Source organism: Centropristis striata, chromosome 4, assembly GCF_030273125.1.
Source record: "Centropristis striata isolate RG_2023a ecotype Rhode Island chromosome 4, C.striata_1.0, whole genome shotgun sequence".
Taxonomy (NCBI): domain Eukaryota; kingdom Metazoa; phylum Chordata; class Actinopteri; order Perciformes; family Serranidae; genus Centropristis; species Centropristis striata.
In genome coordinates, this window is record NC_081520.1 from 10,245,972 (window position 1) to 10,266,662 (window position 20,691).

At 39.4% G+C, this 20,691-nt stretch overlaps 1 protein-coding gene and 1 long non-coding RNA gene across 3 annotated transcripts in view; one reads left to right on the top strand and one right to left on the bottom strand.

Moving 5' to 3' along the window:
- Positions 1 to 20,691, top strand: part of LOC131969778 (uncharacterized) — a 115,504-nt gene that overhangs the window by 26,647 nt on the left and 68,166 nt on the right. The gene's annotated exons all lie outside the window — the stretch shown is intronic.
- Positions 1 to 20,691, bottom strand: part of cadm1b (cell adhesion molecule 1b) — a 164,199-nt gene that overhangs the window by 22,321 nt on the left and 121,187 nt on the right. For both annotated transcript variants that reach the window (XM_059330980.1, XM_059330981.1), the window contains 6 exons: positions 19,404 to 19,550; positions 12,856 to 13,008; positions 9,400 to 9,537; positions 3,442 to 3,600; positions 1,526 to 1,622; positions 1,109 to 1,281 (listed from right to left, as the gene is read on the bottom strand). In XM_059330980.1, coding sequence (XP_059186963.1) covers positions 1,109 to 1,281; positions 1,526 to 1,622; positions 3,442 to 3,600; positions 9,400 to 9,537; positions 12,856 to 13,008; positions 19,404 to 19,550 — 867 coding nt within the window. The remainder of the gene's footprint in view (positions 1 to 1,108; positions 1,282 to 1,525; positions 1,623 to 3,441; positions 3,601 to 9,399; positions 9,538 to 12,855; positions 13,009 to 19,403; positions 19,551 to 20,691) is intronic.

A 20,691-nucleotide genomic window follows, 5' to 3' on the forward strand; every position in this document is an offset into this window, starting at 1 on the left:
ATTGCTGCCAAGTTAATTCACTCCCTTTTTAATTTTTTTTTAGCTTAATTTTGTGTTCTATTAACTGTTGTATTGAGCATTGTGACGTGTTGAAACAAACAAACAAATAAAGAATATGACTGACAGTCATGTAAAAGTAAAAGAGGAGAAAAAGCTTCAGTGAGGAGAAATTCATACTGGTGGCTGCATTTGAGGTTCAAACTGAGGGGAATAAACTGTCTGCTGCATTTAAAGTCAAGCCCTTGGGGAGATGGTCCCTTTATTGCCCTTTACTGGTTGGCTGGAGAACACATTGAAATTCCACCCACTTCAATATAAGTCAACAGGACCAAAGCCCATCTTATGGTGGAAATATGAAGTTCAATTTCTGATATGAGAACTAATAGTCGTAGCCAATAGTGTAGTGTTTTTGTTGTCGAGGAATAGTTTGAGATTCAGGGCGTTCTTGACACCTCTCTCATGTCAGTACGGTAAATATGAAGCTGCAGCCAGCAGGCAATTGGCTTAGCTTAGTGTAAAGACTGGAAACTGGGGGAAACAGCTAGCCTGGCTCTGCCCAAACAAACAAAATCAGCCTACCAGAACCTCTAACAAATAAGTTTATAATCAGTTTGCTTAATCCAGTTCTTCTGGGTCTGCACAGTATGACAACAGGCCGTTTTTGTTCACCAGGTTCCTCCTGATTGATTTTTTTGTATAAAATCTAACCTCCTAGAAAGCCTTGCAAAGTTAACAGACACTTTATCCATAACTTTCTGCTTTGTATGGTTCAAACTCATCATGAATTAATAGTACAGCCGCAGCTTGAATCTTCAACATAAATTCGGAGCTCTGTGGATTTGTCAACTGTATCCACCTTCTGTGTTTTTAAGCTCCCTGTTCTTCTGAATAATGGCTTACATCTATATACGTTTGAAATGTGATTCTGTTTGTTGCTCAAACGCTGTAGTAAATCTTTATAGTTCCAATACAATCCCCTGACTACCACAGCTACTGTAGTGCAGATAAGTCTATAAACCGTTTAAATATCAGCAATACATACTGAATCCTGGTGTAGAGGAGTGGTGATGGCTTTTAAACACCTGATTTAATGAAGCTTAATACGTACCATATACATAGAGGATGTAGTCGTCGTAGGCCTCTCCCACAGCGTTGGACGCCACGCAGCGATAGGTGCCGTTGTAAGACTTGTTGAGGTTCTCAATGTACAGATCAGAGCCAGTGACCACAGCATGAGGCGGCACATCCTCATCTACTCTCAGCCAGTTGATCTGATGGGGACTGGAGAGCATAAATACCACACACATCACTCAGGCGCTGTCTATCCATGCTAGAAATCTGAAATAAAGGTCAAATCTGAGATTGTCTATGGAGGGCCATCGACAGGCCCTGTCTAATGATGTGCTTTATACAGCATGCAAACAACTGGTAATATGTAAATGGTACAATGAAATGTGAAGGTTAAGCGGGTGTTCGGACTGGCAGAAAAGAGATACACAATGGAAAGTATGAAACAGTTACTCACTGTGGTTTTCCTTCTGCAATACACGTCAAATCTAGATTGTCACCCTCTCTGGTTAAACCGTCAGGATACGTCACCACAATCTTCACTTCTGGTTTATCTGTGAAGAAAAGATGAGCATTTATAAATACTCCATTGTCATAAATTATAACAAAACTGGATTTCCCCCCTAATACCTACAGCTACAGAGGAGGATGAAATGATTACGTGCTACACAGACATCCGGTAACTGCAGTTCCTTACAGCAAAAAGATTTTTTTTCTTCTTATCAATGCTAGCCAAAGATTACCAAAATGTCAAGTGGTTTCAGTCAAGCTTTCTCTTTTTCCTTGAAAGGTCAGACAAAACAGTAGTCTACCTGAAAAAAAATTAATATTCTACACAGACTACAAAAGGGTACCTTAACCTTTCTTTGATGTTTAACAGTGTAAGGCTGCCTGTATTACCTCTTCAATCAATGCACCATTTAAAGAACACATAAACATCATTTGACACCTGAACAAAAGATATTTTTTGGTATTTATCTCCTGTGGTGTCTGTATCCCAGGGGCCACAGCACAGTTATGTGAGACTATAATGCCAGAACTGCAGGATCGGTAGATAACAGAGAGACAGTGGAAAAAACATAGAGCTCATCTACAGTATGATCTGATAGTTATCTTTAAGATTTTTAGCTGGGAGTCCACCTAAACATCTCAAAGAGTTCCTGCTCCTGGTCTAACACTGCTTGAACGCATGATGTTAGGTTCAAGATCCTGATACCTTTCAACTTATAAAGGTCAGTGAAGCAGTGTGTCCCTGTAAAGGACAATTCTAGTTTATTTGAACCTAGAGTACTCTCATGTTTGTATTTCTCACTGTGTCTATGGGTCATGGTAACTTTGCATTGTGTGGATGTACAGTTGAAACCAGAAGTTTACATACACTATATAAAAAGACACATCTGCTTTTTTTCATCATCACTTTTCCTGTTTTAGGTCCATTAGGATTACCAAAATTATTTCTATTTGCTAAATTCCAGAATAATGACAGAACCTAAAACAGGAAAAGTGATTGTCTGATTTCATGTCAGACAGTGAGAAAAAAAGCACATGTGTCTTTTTATATCGTGTATGTAAACTTCTGGTTTCAACTGTAGATCCCTATGCACTGCAGGTAGCCATAATGGCCATTCCAGGCGGCTTTTTTCCATGTTTACATTTGGTTCGACTCTGTGTCTCACAGCCACGATGGTGTTTATGATTTATGTTCATGTGAGCCAGTTTACTAAATAAATTTGATGGCATTGATTATTACTTTTCATGCATTTCATTGTGTGTATTGTTAGGCAAGGTTAAACTTTTGATCTCCAATTCCGTGTGGGTGTGTGTGTGTGGGTGTGTGTGTGTGGTGTCACTGTTTTCCAACTGGTGCTGATATGCATTTGACTTTTTCTAAATAGCAAAAAGTCATGTATGGTTATTGCAGAAGGCTTGTTTTGGGCATGGAGTTGGTATTGGAACCCCTTGAATAATGAAACCCACAACCAGCCAAACCAAGCGAGAGAAAGTTTCCAGGATTGTCTATGGCCTCTTTTATGCTCATTGTTACTACAGATACACATAGACCCTTCTCTCTGTGTCTCCTCCATATTTCTGGAATGGAAAATGTATGAAACAGAGCAGTATCTACGAAAATCGCGGGGCAGTGTAGCAAACATGACCACAAGACATTTTGGAAATGGCTACAGTGAAAACCATTTCACGATGTAGTTAATGGCCGCACAGACCAGCGGTCCAACTTGTTTCTTAGTGTCAGAAACTTTTGACTTATCATTTGAAATGGATGTATCTAGTTTTGTATGTAAAGGGAGCATAAATTAGACTTATGAGGCCTTGTTGTTAGAGGCTTGAAAAAAAGTTCTGTTTCAGGCCACTCACATAGCACTTCCAAGTGTCTTTGAGCCAGGAGGTCCTTTACAGCTGGGTGGTCAATGATGCAGTCCACTGGCACTCCATCATCCTCTTTGGTGACAGAAAATCTTACCCGGCTGGTGACAGTAAACATCCTGTCATACGTCTCCTCGACTGTTGTCTCACCTAGAAAAACATCACACGCACAAGAGAGGGGAAAAAGTTAACAGCCAAACAGTTCAAAAACAAATCTCAAATCCTGCAGCTGCACTGACCCGCAGTGACCATAATGAGCAAATAGTCATAGCTATTAAGAGCACATTACCTGTCAAAGTGGAGTGCTTTCAAATGGCATTTACATTTAATTTATGATTCAGTGATGCGGCGCCAGAATGAGACTTTAGAGGATTCAGACGGGCCGGAGGCCTTCGATTCTGACGAGAGCAGCGAGGAGTGGCTGGGTCATATAAGCCTGATAATGAATGCCTCTGCAGCTTGAGGGCTGAGCATTGTTGGGGCTAGCCCTGCAGTAATCTGCTGCCCACTAGGCCCTAGGCTGTCAGAGGGGCATTCATTTAGAGAGCATTACAATGCCACAGGGGCATCGCATTAGCTGCAGTGCTGAGTGTGATGGTTTACTTGCACTTAATGAAGTGAGGAAATAATTACAGCCCCACTCTGACCTGCAGCACACTTCCATTTCAGCCTTGTCACAGGGGAGCCCGGCTGGACTCAGGGAGGGCAAAACACTGTTGTTCCACAGTTGATGATCACCAACACACACATATGTGGCCTCTTGATGGGTATTAACCCAGTGTAACATACACCCACCCACCCAAGACCTGCCTACATAAAATTTAAAGCACTAGGATAGGTAAGTGGTCATTGCGCATGAGAGCATTAAATTTGACCACTCTGCCAACTGCAGTGAGAGAACAGGCTGTTTGAAAAGCACACTGACGGTGAGAGAAGAGCAAGTAACAGAACGATAATAAAAGCAGAAATAAAAAGTGTGACAGTGTGATGGGAACGCATTAAAAATAAATGGCTTTCTTGTGTGATTATCTTGCTATTTTGTAAAAAGCCCACTTATAAACTAAAATGAATAATTGTAAAATGTAGAGCACATAATCTACTGTAGGTCTAAAATCTATATCTAAAGTTAAACCGTTCTTTGCCCCTTGTAAGCTGTTAACTATAGCCTACATCTAAGTGATTTGACTTCACTCTGAAACGCTCTGCCCCCATTAACGTGACTCATGGCAAATGAGTTAATCCCAACCATCTTTAGTTAAAGTGGAGTGCGGTGATCAGCGCTAACACTCACAGAACAATGCCGCCTTGTTCCTCGCCAAATAACAATACACATTTCAAATTAAGAGCTCTATTGTCATCATGCAATCACAAAAACTAAAGCGCAGCACTAGGTCACATTTGTTAGGTCAATGAGGGCGTTTCCAAGCGCACCTGCGCCAAAGAGTTCGGTGAAGTGGAGTTTGAATTGGAGGGGTGTGATGATGAGTCATTATCCTCTCAGACATTCACAATAATTGTCTCATACCAATCACAGAGCTGCATTACTAAAATGGCTCAGGAAAAGATGGCAGAGAGCAAACATGTTAGGGTTGGATGAAATGTTGAAATCATTATCACAATACTAATATTTGTGCATATCTAATAAAACCAAGATATGGCAAATCACACTGAAAATAAGCAGACTGATATTCAAAGCACTGAACTGTGATCTGCTACAGTCATGGCCGGAAAAAAACATTGGCAACATTGCATTTCTTTTTAAATAGCAAACAGTTTCTTCCAGAAAATTGTGGAACGAAATCATCTTTTGGTATTTATTTCTTTGGTTTGCAGGGGAACTAAACAAAAAACAAAACAAATAATAAATAAATAATCCTTGCTTACTTCAAATGGAATTATTATGAGTTATTATTGGCACCTTTTTAGAAGTAGCAAGTAATAATTGCTTTTAAAGCAGGTGATTTACTTGAACCCACCTGTGCACCTGCAACCTAATAATTACACATTCAACCAGCTTAAATGGAGCAAATTATCATTCCGCTGTTTTGTGTCGCTGTGTGTACCACATTGGTACAGCATGGAAAAAAGACAAAGAAAAGCAGAGAAATGTCTGAGGGGGTTAGACAGAAGATTTTAGCCAAGCATGGACAATCTCAAGGCTACAAGTCCATCTCTAGAGACCCCGATGTTCCTGTTTCCACTGTGTGCAATGTTATCAAGGCGTTTAAGGACCATAGTACTGAAGCCAACCTCTCTGTACAAGGTCATGAGAGAAAAGGTGACCAAAGATTGAAGCAAGGGATTGTTTGAATAGTACAGAAAAGACCTCGGACAACTAAAAAATGTATCAGGCTGACCTTGCGACAGTATTTTTCAGAAAGTTTAGAGAATTCTCAGTCTATATACCATGCATATTTCTCAAGAGTGACTGTTGAGATGAATGAGAAAATGCACAAAATCTCTCTGGTCTTGACTTGAGAGTGACTTCACTAGGGAGACTTTTTATTTTCTATGGGTACAGACATTTCAACTCACACCATTCTTCGCCAACTCAGTGTAACAGAGTCCTATGGTAGGAGACCCAGGAGGACCCCACAACAGAGAGAGAGACACAAGAAAGCCTGGTTAGTTTGCCAAAACACATCTAAACAAGCCAAAATCCTTCTGGGAGAATGTCCTGTGGACAGATGAGACTAAATTAGAGCTTCATTGCACAAACTCTGTTTACAGGGAAAAGTACAAAGGCTATCCACTGTCCTTTATTGGAAGAGTGTTCAGCTCGCTGCATTGTTTGCCTTCCAAAGTTTAATTTATCTTTGTGGAGTTCTGTTTCATATGACATGTCATGACCTCAGCCTCTCGGTGGACAACACTACCATCATTGCTGATTTTGTGCAAAAAAGCAGAGCGTCTCCCAGGCAATCCCAAAGAGACTTTTTTTCCCATCCTGCCTTGTGCTAGTTGGTCTGCATGTCAAGGTGGTACAGTCCCATGATGTTGTGCCTCTCATTTGAATCTGCACCAAGCAAAATACCAAAGAGACAGGCAAAACACATTTCAAGGTCAGGAAAATAGCTCTGCTTGCACTCGTCTCAGCGCTGTCATGAAAGAGAACGAGTCCTTAATTTGACTTCTAGTATCAATTATTTTGGTCATAATTCTTCTTACAGAACAATTTGAATATGAAAAACTGTTTTTAAAAAAACTTCTGAAAGTCCCGAGTCATGTTTTGAAGATCAGACTCATACAGACGGAGCTATTATCATTGTACAGGCCAACCAACGCTTGTCAATTATCAGTGTCATCCAAACTCTGATGAGGAAAACAACTGCGGATCAGGTCGTGGAAGGACTCGAATCTGAATGCAGAGGAGATTTGAGTGTTGCAGAGATGTCAAATCAAACGCTCTTGTGAGCATCAACCACTGATCAATCCCAGCGCAATCAAGCGTAGCCTTTTCTCAGGGTGACATTTTCTTTCAGTCAGTTTCTAACCCGAGTCTTCTGCCTGCCAAAACACTGAGAAGCAGCCACTCATCAAGCTGTTTGAAACTGGCTTCAGCATTAAGATAGATGCTAAACTCGCTTCACTCACTTCATCAGTATGGGACAATTGTGCCGTTAGACAATTTTAATCTCTGTCTTGAATTTGGGTGTGATATTAAACTTCAATAATATGGTACCACTTTCCAACAACTTTTATAGAGGGTTTATACGTTGTTATTTTCGCTTCAATATAAAGTTATTAATTGTTATTTTTTTTACACATCAATTATAAAACAATAATCAATAAGAACCACTTTGGGGTTGCCAGGTTGTTGAAAATCTTGACGAATTAAAGAGTGTGTCATGCTGAGGGAGGATTTTTCACAATATGGCAACCTAAAGGTTTTTTATTTTATGTCAATCATTAGTAAATATTTTTTACCTATAAAAAACAATGTATAGCTTATTAACCCTTTATAAAGGTTGCATTATGAGAAAAGTGGTAGCAATATTACTTTTAAAAAAAAATAATTCTCCGATTTATTCAGATGTTACAAAAGCAGCTCTTATGACCTGATAAAATATTCTAAAATGAATGTTTTCAGTTCAGTTTTCAGTGTGGGAAACTGAGAAATCTCAGGAAGAAGTGACTAAGTGAACCTGGAGTTTAGAATATGTGTTTGCAAATATCCCTTAGGTCAAGAATATGAACTATGCTCAGGCTCTAATAATATTCTTTATAAAAACTGATAGTAAAAAGGGAATAAAAAAGCCTTTATTGATCTGTTAAGATATTTATGTATTTTTTTTTATGAATACTGGTTGCTGCCATAATCCAAAATAATTAGCAGCTGAATTTCAAAAAGCAGCTTTAATAGTGGAGTGAACTGTTAAACAGAATGTGTTTTATTAACACCAGATAAAAACTAAATATTTCAAATTTAATTTAAGAAAATACGAGCTTTCCTAACTTTCCAAAATTCCTATTATATCTCCTGCATGCAGCTTCAATTGATCGCATACAAATTTTAACAAATCGCCTCCTGTACTCGAGCAGTTGTAGCAGCCGAACATGAGGCTCCGCTACATTTAAATAATATTGCAGCTGTCATTTATGCTAACAAGCATTCTGCCGCCTTGTGTGTTGAGTCTCTCTCAGGCCGAAGCCCATCAGTCCCCTACCTGCCAGCATGATAAATGGTTGCAAAACCAATTCGGCCAATTTGAAAGTGTGTTTAAATCAGCCAGCAGATTTCTTTCTTGCCATTACGGCTGTCTTGCCTGCACACAGACGTAAGACAAACATGATCACAGAGATTCTTTAAAACCAGTGTGATGCGTGCCTTTTAATCTCAATGCATGCCCGAGCTAATGAATTGTTTAGCCCGTCCATAATGAGTAGTGATTTGTGTTTCCTGGGGTACAGGAGGACGTGACTCTCTGGCTCTCTTTATGTATCCACTGCCACTATGGATTAGCCCCGCTCAGCATGTCAGTGGCATTTCGCTGATCTAACCATCCTGTTGTCTCTCCCTCCCCCTACACAACACTCGACAACTCATAAACAGAAATTGACTTCGACTCCTGTAGGGAACACTGGAGGCACAGATGGCATTTAGCTTCAGATTCGCTCTTGTCTAAATATTTCATCTCTCAACAAGCCAAATGAATCCTCTCCATTCTAATACATATATAATTTGACAACAAGCCCAGAGATATCCACTCTGTGTAAATACGATAGGACTAAAATGAATATCCCCATTGCTGTAAAGTAAGTATATAATGAATAATTGATGACCCCTAATCATAACTGAGAGGTAATAAGGATTTTTCACCAGCCCAGATTATATACCCCACTCTGCAACATCCGACTGAAGGCACGGAAATGAAGATGAAATGTGCAGATGCGAGCTCATAACAGTCTTTACCATGCAATGATGATTTAAAGTAAAGAGAAAATATTAAGGCTTGTCTTAAACAAATAGAATTAAATCAGTAGTCAAGGTTTTAATTTAATTTAAGTGCTCACAGTAAATATTCAAGCCATTTTAAATACAAACAAGCATCTTGGAGGTGAAAATTATTGCGTTAAAGGCAAATGTTTTGTAAAATTCATGTAAAACAGCATGATCCTGGATTGCAGCTCCTTGCATTGTGAATTCATAGTTTGATCTTTACATTCTGTAGCGGAGGAGCAGCCTAGCAGCTGTATGGACAGGGGATTTTACACATGGGAAAGAAAAGAGGGGGAGAGAGAGAGAAAGCAGTATGTGCCAAGCATGATTATTTTCCACGGCACTTCTTGCACATGCCAGTATCATAATCAGTACAACACACATTAATGTTTTAGAGGAGAACTACATTTTGTTCGCAGAGGAAGCGCCTTCAGAGAGCGGGACATGTAGGGAAGTGGACAGGCCTGGAGCATGTGAAGCAAACTGGGGGAGGCTGTTATTCTACTGACCTGTCAGTTCTTCCTCCCCTTTCATCCATCTGATGGAGGCAGCTGGCTTGCTGCCCATGGCTGTGCAGGTGAGCTCCGTCTCGTTCCCCTCGCTGACCACATCCTCGCGGCTCTCAATGATTGGGTTGCCTGGCGGGACTGACCCACAGCAGCAGTCAGAAACACATCAGCACCACATTTATAGACACACAGATTTGGTAATACTTTATAATAGGGGTGCAAAAAAATCAAGCAATGTGTTAATTAGTTTCTCACCTTTAATTAATTATGAGTTTGTGTCATTAAGGTCATCAGTTAGTGCATGTAAAGTAAGCTACTTAATAAATGTCAGTCAATTTATAATAAGCTTCTTTTAAAAAATAGTATCACAATGACTTGAAGGTACAAGAGTCCACTTAACCTGTAAGCAATTGTCATCTCATGTGTGAAATGTTGGTAAATGAATGATAACGCTTCATGTGTCTTATATCAACTAAGTAGGTAATTTATCGTAGGTCGTAAGGTCTGCAGAGCTTCTGTTAGCTGTAACAAGCTGACTTGTCAACTGGCACCTGCTGAATATTGTTGAAAAAAAAAAAAGCTTGTAAATGAGACATTAACAAGGTCCGCTGGCTCCTGCAACAATGTGTAGATGTCTGTGTCTGACTTTCAGTTTGATGAAAAACAACTTCATGTTTTTTATGAGGATTTTGCTTTCAGAGAGACTGCTCACATGCATGGGACTGAAATGTCATTTTCTTTGAGACAAGGATAAATTCATAGTGGAATACAATTTCTAACTTGACATTTAATTGGAATTGAAGTGAAGTCACTCTTTAAGCTGGTAAAACGTTTTCCAATGTTCACTACCACAGTGTCATGTGTTAGCATGAACAAAGTACAGCTGAGGTTGAAAGGAATGTCATTAGTTTTGCGAGTATTTGTTGACCTAATGCCACTTGATGAAAAGTCCAGATAATCAATGTGATTATAACTCATCCTTAGGGAAACGTGAATATCTGCATCAAATTTAATGGTAATCCTTCCAATAGTCGTCAAGGCATTTCTCACTGAACCTCTCAAGATTTATCATCCATGAATGTAGGAACTAATGCATTAATACATTTATACATGTACTTAGGAGACAATAGGTCCAAATAAAACACTGCCAAATTAAGCTTGTTTAGTGAATATTTACAGTTTTTAAAGATAATCAGTGTTACAGATTAGCTTCATTTGTTCATTTGTCACTCATTTATCGGCGCAGATTGTTTGTGGCTCCGAATGTGATCGCCGGAAACTTCGTCACCAGATTCGTCTACTTCTTGATCCTTTTTCAGCAGTACCAGAAGCTCTTTGTGCAAAATTTCATACGACATAAGACTTTAAACGATCTATTATTTGGATGTAGGCTGCGTCCAACTCACTTTTGCTAATTAAGGGCAGGTGCACAATTTGGGTGCAGAGTAAGGTACAAGGAGCAAAGAGGTGGTATTTAGTCTAATTAAAACGAATATTTAAATCAAAGTGAAATCTAACAAACTTTTTAAAAATTGCTATTTATATGGCAGATTAGGCAAATTGGAGAAGCAAACGTTTTTCTTCTAAGGAAACTGATCCACTCGTGTGCTAACTGCAACAGTGACTTTGACAGCACCTGGGAGTGCAAAGGGACAGCTGGCATAAGTCTCCAAATCATCTGACAGGAGAATACAGATGTCTGCGACAGCTTTGCGAGATAAACAGTTTACAGCGAGATAAACAGTTTACAGAGACATATGTCTTTGCTGAGGGACAGGTATACGGTCTTTGGCCGGTGGATCCTCTAGATCGGCAAGCCTGTTGGAACCTGATGGCCCAGACACGCAGAGTCATTTTCGGGCTAAGCTGGCGCCACTTTTTGTTTATAGACTAGGCTCGGGTCCGACTTTGGCTCTTGGAGAAACTATATAATTGTCTCCAGGAGAGACACTATGTGCATTAACACATGAGGCACAGCAGCGTAAAGACGTGCTGATCGTCGTATTGTTCAGGTGTTCTTACATCCAGAAAGCCCGTCTGACCATACCTGTTTTTAAGCCGAACACTCCCATGGGCGCACAGATGGGCACAGGTACATTTGCAGCTTGCACAATATGTGCACCGCATTACGCTGGGTTTAAGATAGGGCCCCTAGTCATTTTCTTATAGGTCAGCAAAGTCATGATACATCCATCAATTTAGGGCTATTCAATTATAAATTCAATTAGGCAGGATTTTAAAACCACTTGTTGTAGATGGGCAACACATTTTCAGAAGCCTTTATAGAACTTGTGTGTGTGTCTGTCTGTGTGTGTGTGTCTGTGAGTGTCTGTGTGTGTTGTGCCTCTTTCTCACTCACTACATCATTTCAAAAACACAAACAGCAGTGATACTAGGCCATTCTAAGTAATACAGTGGATGGATAGGTGCAGACTGAAGGTGGAGGTGCCCCAAAATGCTGCCCATCTACTTTTAGCACCCGTGTTTACCATTTGGGCTGTTCAGATAGGACACGCTGTGGGTTGTCTCGTGATATTTTAACATCTGGTCTATTTTCTTCATGAGCCACAAGCAAATTTGGCAGAAAAACCCACTCATAATCTGTTGTAAACATTATAAAGGATAGCCTATATTATATATGATGTATACTATCTGCTGGGCCACTCGGAGGTAGTTTCTGGGCCAGATTTGTATTGCAGACTGCCAATTGAATAGGCCCCATATTAATTCATGAATTAAATCATTATGAGTCATGCATCAGTTATGCATTACTAAGCATGTGTTTGATGCCTCTATTATAAAGTGTCAGCCTACTTTCAATACCAACGTTATATAAGTATATTTGATTACATCCTATGGTTGCATGGGTGCAAAATGTACACAGGATAAGGCACAGTTGCATTAGTCATTGCAACAAACTTGCTGAATTCCAGTTACTTGAAAGCAAAAAGTCAGCGGGGTGTTCATTTCAAGGACTCTTCAATGCAACCCTTGGTTCAGAAAATACTGCAGCTAGGCTTCAATTGTACAACTAGAGTAATTACTTTAAAGTGCTTTTAATTCCTTTCAATCCCCCAGGATGTCTGCATGTATAATAAAGCTTAACTAGAGTAATTTCACTCCAAAGCATCAAAGTGTGGCACAGCTGACTCTCAATAGGGAATCGTTTGGAGCAGCCAAGTCAACATTCACCGGGATTCACAGAGTCAACACAGCTGCCAAAACCAACGTGGTCTGAGCCATCAGTTTCAGCATCTGCTCCTTTTCGTTATGCTGTTGAGCACCGCGAGAGCCTAATTGGCTGACATTTTGTTTCAGTTGCTAAAGATAACAGGATCAAAGATTACTATTATTTCATATTCACTATCTACCACGGAGGGAAATACAATAAAAAATGTGTGTGAGGAGGGGTGTGATATGTGCGTGTGAGGTTCACACATGCACCCTCACACCTACCCAGGACAGTGATGTCTGCGTAGGCTTCCTGAGGAGGATCTGTGTAGAGCTGGCACACATAGCGTCCCTCATCGGAGAGTGACACATTGGACAGAGACACCCGCAGTTCGTTGTCAGAGAAATTCACCAGCTGGAACCGGCTGTCCTTCAGAGCTGTGGGGATACATGTGAGACAGAGACAGTGAGGATACAGAGAACGGGGACACAAACGTGAGACATGGGGTGAGAAAGGAACAGGGGGTGAGAATGAGAGAGAGGACGGAGGAAGACAAAGGAGACGCAATGAGAAAATGAGACGGAGATAAGGAGGGGGAGAGTACGGGGGGATGAGAGTGCTGCCCTTTTGTAGGCTTTCTCCTTAATTGAGTAAAAGAAAAGTGAGTTTCAAAATGATTCATACAAGTTGATTTATAAAGTAGCTTTACAGTCCACAGAGCACTCGCAAAGACAGGAAAGTGTGAAGAGTGCTCATGAGGACTCCTAACAAGCTAGGAACTCTTAAAATGGGCTGCTGCTGGTCATGGATGGATGCATCAAACTCACATATTCCAGAAAAAGGAGAGGCATTCAAACATACATAATGAATTAAATCACAGTGCAGAGGTAGAGAGGGTCGGATGCCTGAAACTCTGAATCAAAAGTAGCCAGGAAACTGTATACTAATGCCAGTATATATTGGCAGAATTTTCTTTTAATGTCGTCAAACTAGGTTAGCCATCTCTCACCGAGTTTTTACTCTGCTTTTCATTTGGGTCAGCCCTCATCCCTAAGCACTCTTTTACATAAACAGCTTTGGTTGATTTGATTGGGAGCCCTTTTGATGTTTTTGACCTGGCTTCTTTATCAAGTCCTGTCTGCATCTGTCGAGCTAACGAACTCTATTCAGCCCCTGTTTAAAGCACGGGGAGTTTGTTATTCCCTTCAGGCTTTACACTTAGCATCATGATCATTACCCAAGGTCTCGGGGCAGTGTCAACATGAAACCTCATCCCCCAATATAATTTGAGTGCTCTTTGGAAGTCTCTCCTCAAAGGAAAACAATGACACTGATGCACTTTGAGAGCCGAAGCACCTGCTAAGGAGGGAAACCCTTCACTTTGGAGACGCTCAATGTAGTTTATACGAGGCAGTTTCATAACTGGCTCACTGCTTACATAAGAGCACAGAGGGGGCACAGCATCCTGTATTCATTAGTCAGTGTTAAGGCACATTTTCACCAAATTATATTTACATATTGATAGGTTAGTCAAGATTATTGTCATTAGAATAATGAATCAGCAGATTGTTTTCTCTCTCATTTTGTCTGAAAATCTCAGAAAATCAGTTCACTCTCATAGAAAATATTCACATTTGAGAAACTGAAGCGAGTGTGTCTTTGGTAGTTCTTGCTTAAAAAACAAGGCAAATGATTGATGTATAAATAAAACTGTTAACTGATTTTTTCTGAATCAAGTAACAAAATGCATCCAACAATATTCTGTTAAATATATTTTTAAGCAGCTATAATCAATGTATGTTTTATTAGCAAATATGGGCATTAATACATTAATATAAGTATCTTGCTCATCAAATGTAACAAAATAAAATACAAAATACTGGTCTAAGAAAATGTTTGAAATTAAAATGCAAGTAATTAGTAATTTGAAAATACATAAATACATAATATTCTAACTAATTTCTGATTTCAGGCATTTAATAGCCTCAATATTGGCCCCAGAATAAAAATGTATTGTCCTTAATGTACCCCCTGACACTTCAGTCTAGAGGAACACAAATTAAATACAGTAGTTTGAAAGAGCAGACCAAACACAACATGTCACTTGATTCTCGTGCATTTAGTCAAATACTGTGATCAGACAAATTGTTTTCCAGTGTTTCTGCAGTTAAAACCTTTAAAAATGTGTCTTATTTAAGGGAAAAAAAAGTATTTCAAAAAGTATTTCAAATGCAAAAATGCAAGCTTTTGAAGTATTTTTCGGTATTTTTTTAAATCACAAAATACAAAATTTGAATGCATGTAATTGAAAAGCTGCATATATAGCAATAACTCACACGACTATATAGTAACATGACTTATATGGATGTAAAAGATCTCACCAGTGTTGAGAAAGCCTCAGATAATCACCACCCGCCTCTTCCATTTGCCTTAACTCCATGGAGCTGTACAGTGACCTTATACATTCAGCTAGTTGTTTTTATTCTTTTAGTCTGCAACTTTGCCTCTGCGTCTCAAACCAGACTCTTCTCCTCTGTATTGCCCCGGTGGTGGAATGAACTTTCAAACTCCATCCGTTCTGCTGAGTCCTTCTCAATCTTTAAGAAGAGAATGAAGACCAACTCTTTACTGAACACCTTCACTCTTGATCTACACATATAACTATGACAAGTATCGCACCGACCTATAAGCACTTGTATCCTAATGGACTCAAATTTAGCCCATGGCACTTACTCTTGCTATGTTCCTTGACTTCATCCTTGCTTGTGTTGTATAAACTCTGACTTGTACGTCACTTTAGATAAAAGCATCTGCTAAATGACATTGTAGAAATGTAGACCTTTCATGTTTGTTTCACTCTCACTGCTCTCATAGCATTTCATAGCATAAGTTAACTTGTGGACGTAGTTGAGATTTAGCCAGATATTTCCCTCAAGAGTTGGTGGTGTCTAAAGACAGAGTTAAAATAAGTGGAAATATAGGACGTAAACAATCTTAATTTCATACTTAATGAATACAATTCCCATTTGAAACTCACTTTTCCTTAGTTTCCACCTCTCAAAGGTTTCTCTGTTTCTGTCGGATGTATAAACAAGCTACTCTAAAAGTCATTTTATACAAGTATGATGATGACACCTTGTTTTAGTTGCCCCTTATTGATTTAAAAAATGCCTGGTTAACTTGCAGTACTGGACATATACTTGGATAGAGAACAGAGATGAGAACCCTTTGTACCGAGCAAAACTGACATGAATTCAAGCTCCACAACTGTTGTTCTTCATGAAGTACCTTTTTACTTTATTCATGAAGTAACTTTTTTACAATCAACAACCTATTTTCCCAATCACGTTCTCACTACAATTGATTGGATGCTACATGAACACTTTGAACAATTTTCTGCCAAATTTACAAGAGTTTGGGTTATTTCACATGAGAGATTTCTGTATTTGTGTTTTGACTTTTCTTACGGGTTTGAAGTGTGAAGGGCCAGGTAGAAAGAGCACCAAGCACAGTGTTTGGGAACATTTGAATCAAAGTATGACGACTGTTGTGCTGTTGTTTACTTGCCGCGCTACTGTCAATCAAATATGGTTCAAGGATTTATTTATCATATGTGCAACAATAACATAGAAGCAGTCGTGGCAATGAAAATCTTGAGTCTCTCAGGCTCCCTCTGACAATGCTTATAAAATATATCTAAGAAAGAAAATGAAGAAGAAAATACTAATGGCACAAGTTAAAATAAGAAATCGCATAATATATATGGAATATACATAAATTAGACTTATGTGTATGACCATATAGACCATATGTGTATGCATAAGTCTTATGTTGAGGTAAGCCAAATTTTTGAGTGTTAAACTCTTAATGAATAACTAAAGATGTTATTTTTGGTTTGTTTTTTGAACTTTGATATTCCTTTTTTAGTCAAAGTTTTAGAGAAATACTCAAAATTTGAAAGGTTTTCCAGGAGCTTTTTAACCTATCTGATGCTAAAAGGAAAGTCTTTTGGCAGAATATCACTTTTAACATTAAATCTTTGCAAAACGATGTCTGGCAACTCCTGGGAAAAGATGCAGTGAGTAAATAATAGTGTGGTATTGCATCACCATCTATAGAGGTCCACCTTTGCTGATAAAAGCTCATTCTTCCCATTTCAGATGACAACTCTGCCAAATTGCACATCATTTTTGCATATATCTAGCAGACCTCGTCCCAAAAACACTCACTCTGTCTCTATATCTATGACATAATTCATCTTTATTTGCTGCTATAGAAATTTGTGTATTTGGCCTTCACTGGTACTGTAAAGCTGTTATCATTTTGTATGGTATTTGTTTCTGTGGCTGCTGCTTCGCTTGTAGCTGCTGTCCTTGTAGGTCCTGGTGTGTCTCTATGTCGCTGCTGTTTACTTGCCTGTATACAAAGATCTGCCACTGTGTCGAGCGGCCCTGTTGACAGGTAACAATGCCCATGGCTGAGGGGGGTCCCCACAGAACCGGCAGTCCTTTAGGGAACAGAGCCTAGAATAGAGCTGCCATGGGGTTCACTAGACCCCATTACAAGGAACACAAACACGCAGCAGCGGCCCAATAACACTTTAGCCACCTGTCAGAAATCTGACATATATTCAGATCTAATTGCAGATAAACAAAACCGTTTGTTTTGTAATCGTCAGTGGAATTGCATTGACTAAGGCTGAACATGTTTACAGCCTCACGTGGAGCCGCTTGGTAAAGAACAAAGAGGAAAGGTTGTCTTAACCTCATGGAAGGATTTTCTTAACAGCGCAGAGCGGTTATTGATTGTTACCTGGTTGTAGGAGCTAATTATTCATTGTTGCTTTTCTAAGCTGACATGATCCCAGCCTCTATCTACTCCATGGTGTCAGGATAAATATTTCTATGATGTAGAGCCCAGCATGACCTATGCTTTATATGAATCCCTTCCTTTCTGCCGTATTCTTAGGTAGCTTTGGGTATTTTGTACAAATATGACGAAGATGTGTACTCAAACTCCCCTGATGCTCTTCGCAAGAGAGAAAATGGAACACACTTCTCGCTACCTAGACTTGTGAAATAACAGCTGGGATGCAATATAGACTGAAATGAAGGGTGTTTCTCATTCACCTTGAATCTTGGCTCAGATCCCAGATACAAACAAGTAAAAAAGCAGAGACAAAAACTCAGTAGAAGTAGGAGTAGCCCATATGCTCATGCATAATCATAATGTTCAATATCCTAATCTAAGAGATTATCGTAAAATCGAACAGTGACAAGGACATAGAAGTATTCCCATTATGGTAGCACTGGGTATTATCTCATATTAATCTTACCGCATTCTGAGCTTAATGACTTGTGTAAAAGAGCCAAAAGTCAAGGACAGATGGAATCAGGTTTAACCTGAAGCTAGAGCTGATCTTGTCCTCATATCTAATACAGTCACTGTAAATGTCAAAAGAGATTCCTTTAGTACAGGATGCCCTGAAATGTGACACAAAAACTCACACCTCCAGAGGAAAAAAAGTGTTGTAGAGGCTCTTTCTTCTGCAACAAAATCTAACAAATGTAGTGATTGTAATTGGCACAAACTTCCAAATGCAGACAAGGGGCCAGATGCATAAATGAAAGATTGTTTGCCAGTTTCAGTGATTGTGTTATCATTTCATAACAGTGTTTGATAAAAGAACAATCAAAGGCAAGTTTATATATTTCATTTTAAATTATCTAATATTTATCACTCTTTTTATTTACATTTGAGCCACGATTTTTCTGTTAACGATCGTTTCATTTGATCCTGAATTGTGAAGCACGTTGTAAAATCAGATTAAACATGAGCACTGCGAATTAATCATTGATCGTTTTTCTGACATTTAATAATAGTGATGATTGAGGTCTTAATGTGCAAAAAGACAGCTGCTCTGTTGGAGAAGCTCGCTGCTGAGACACAGTTTGTGAAAGTTCACTTCTTTGCAAAATTATATCTTTAATTGACAGGTCTGATGAGTAAATGTGGGTGTGGAAATAAGACAAGTGTGAATTTATACAGGTTTATGCATCTGGACCTAGATGTAGTGGATGCAAGGACGTGAGGAATATGCTCTTCAACCATGAATTGGATTTTGAAGAGCAGATACAGATATAGTTTGCATGCATAAGAGGGCTTTGGAATTTATACTAATGTTAGAACATAGGAAGAAAATAAATATTCTAACTGTAATCGTCAGCTTAGATTTGGTATTGGGTATAAATATAACAGGCTGCGCAATGTAACTCCAGTGGTGATTGAGTAGATAATTAATTAGAACAAATAAATAACAACTCTTAAACTCCTTTGCAACATTCACTTGACAAACATTTCTTTGTTTTTTGTAAATATAGACACACAGTCACTATGAATTTGGTGCATTTTGATTTCAATTTTTCACAGCATCCCAACTTTTTTTGGAATTGCGGTTTTGATTTGAACTTAAATATAACTACAGAAAGTATAGGTACGTATAATAATGAAATGGCAATGTACAGTTTGGGTAATAACTTGAGCTATCACTTTTATTTTTAAATCTAATTTGTTAACATTTCTGATCTGTGTGTCCCATTATCTTCAGTTAAACTGGTCATCATGGAACTGACAGGAAAAATGTCAGCAAGTTTGCTTTAAAGTCATGCTGGAAGTACTGTTGGTGTGAAGCAGAAATACAAAGTAAATAAGTTGGAGTCAGATGCAAACATCAGGCTTTTCTTTTTAGGTAATCCCATTGTGTTTGCATATTTCATGCACACAAGGTTTTAGGAGACGTGTTTAACATTGTGTCTGAGGCACCAGCACTTACGTCTCACATCTTTGAAGTAAATGGTCTGTCTGTTGGGGTTGAGCAGCTGGATGACGGAGTCGTCGTTGTTCTTCACTCTGCAGCTGATTGTAGCCGTTTCCCCCTCGATCACAGACACGTTGTCGGTTGCCAGGTTCTGACCTTCAACTGCACAACAGAGACCAAAAATACAGACAGGGAAATTTGAATTTCAGATGGGAGGCAAGCATTCCTGTCTGGATATTTACAGCCTATCAAATATTTATATTTCTTACAACAGGGCGTGCATGTAAACACATGCACAGTGTAAAGATACGTGAATAGGCCTTGTAGATTGTTTGGTTGCAGCCATGTCTAATCCTTTTAATATAAGAGCCATGTGCAATGTTTGTCACTATTGATCTCCCCCAGCTCAGAGTGGGCCCTGTGAGTCAGTGCCAGATGGGCTGTAAGCTCCGCTGCCCACGAAGGTAGGGAGAGAGGAGAGGGTAGGAAGAAAAAGAGACAAAGAAAGAGTGTAAGAAAGTGGCAAGTAGTAGACATGGGGGAGGGGAGGAAGAGAGGGGGAGTTAAACAGAGAGAGGAGAGAGAGATGAGCCGGGCTGGATGCTGTTTATGGTTGAGCTTTATCAGAGCCCTCCATCTGAGGTTCCATGTGACCAATGTGCGCTCCGTGTGCTCAGCTGTTCTGTATCTCGAGGAATAAAAGTGCTGTAAGCATCTGAGTCACTCTCTGTACACTAGCATTGTTGCCACAGACAGGCCCTGGACCTTGTCATCGTAACTTACACCTCACAGCAAACCCCCACACAAAAAGCCTGGCTTTCCTTTCCCCCTCTCCTCCCCATCTTCCAAGAGAAAGAGGAAGGGAATCAAAAGTCACCTTGTGCTATATTTATCTGGCAGGAGCCAAAAAAGCGTAAGGAAAATGGTGAATACGTTTTAATGCCTCAGATTCACACCAGCAGAGGAACAACACTCCCAAGCCACAGCCCCAAGAAAACATCAAAAGCACATTTGCATGCCCGAGTTGTCAGACACCTCTATTGCATTCTGACATTTACAAAGTGGAGGAGAAAAAACACCTGCATTTTCAGATAGTGATAATGGGAAAAGACAGCCAAACTAACATGATTCAAAATGAACTCTGTGAATGCGGCAAGCAATAAGAAATTAACCTCCTGTGGAGAAAAAGCTCCTCAGACCTGTCTGATGCAATGAACTACCCATTTCATTCCACTCTGCTGCCAGGGATCAGGTTCAGGACAAAAGCAGGGTAAATGGGTAAAAACAGACACAGATTATGTTT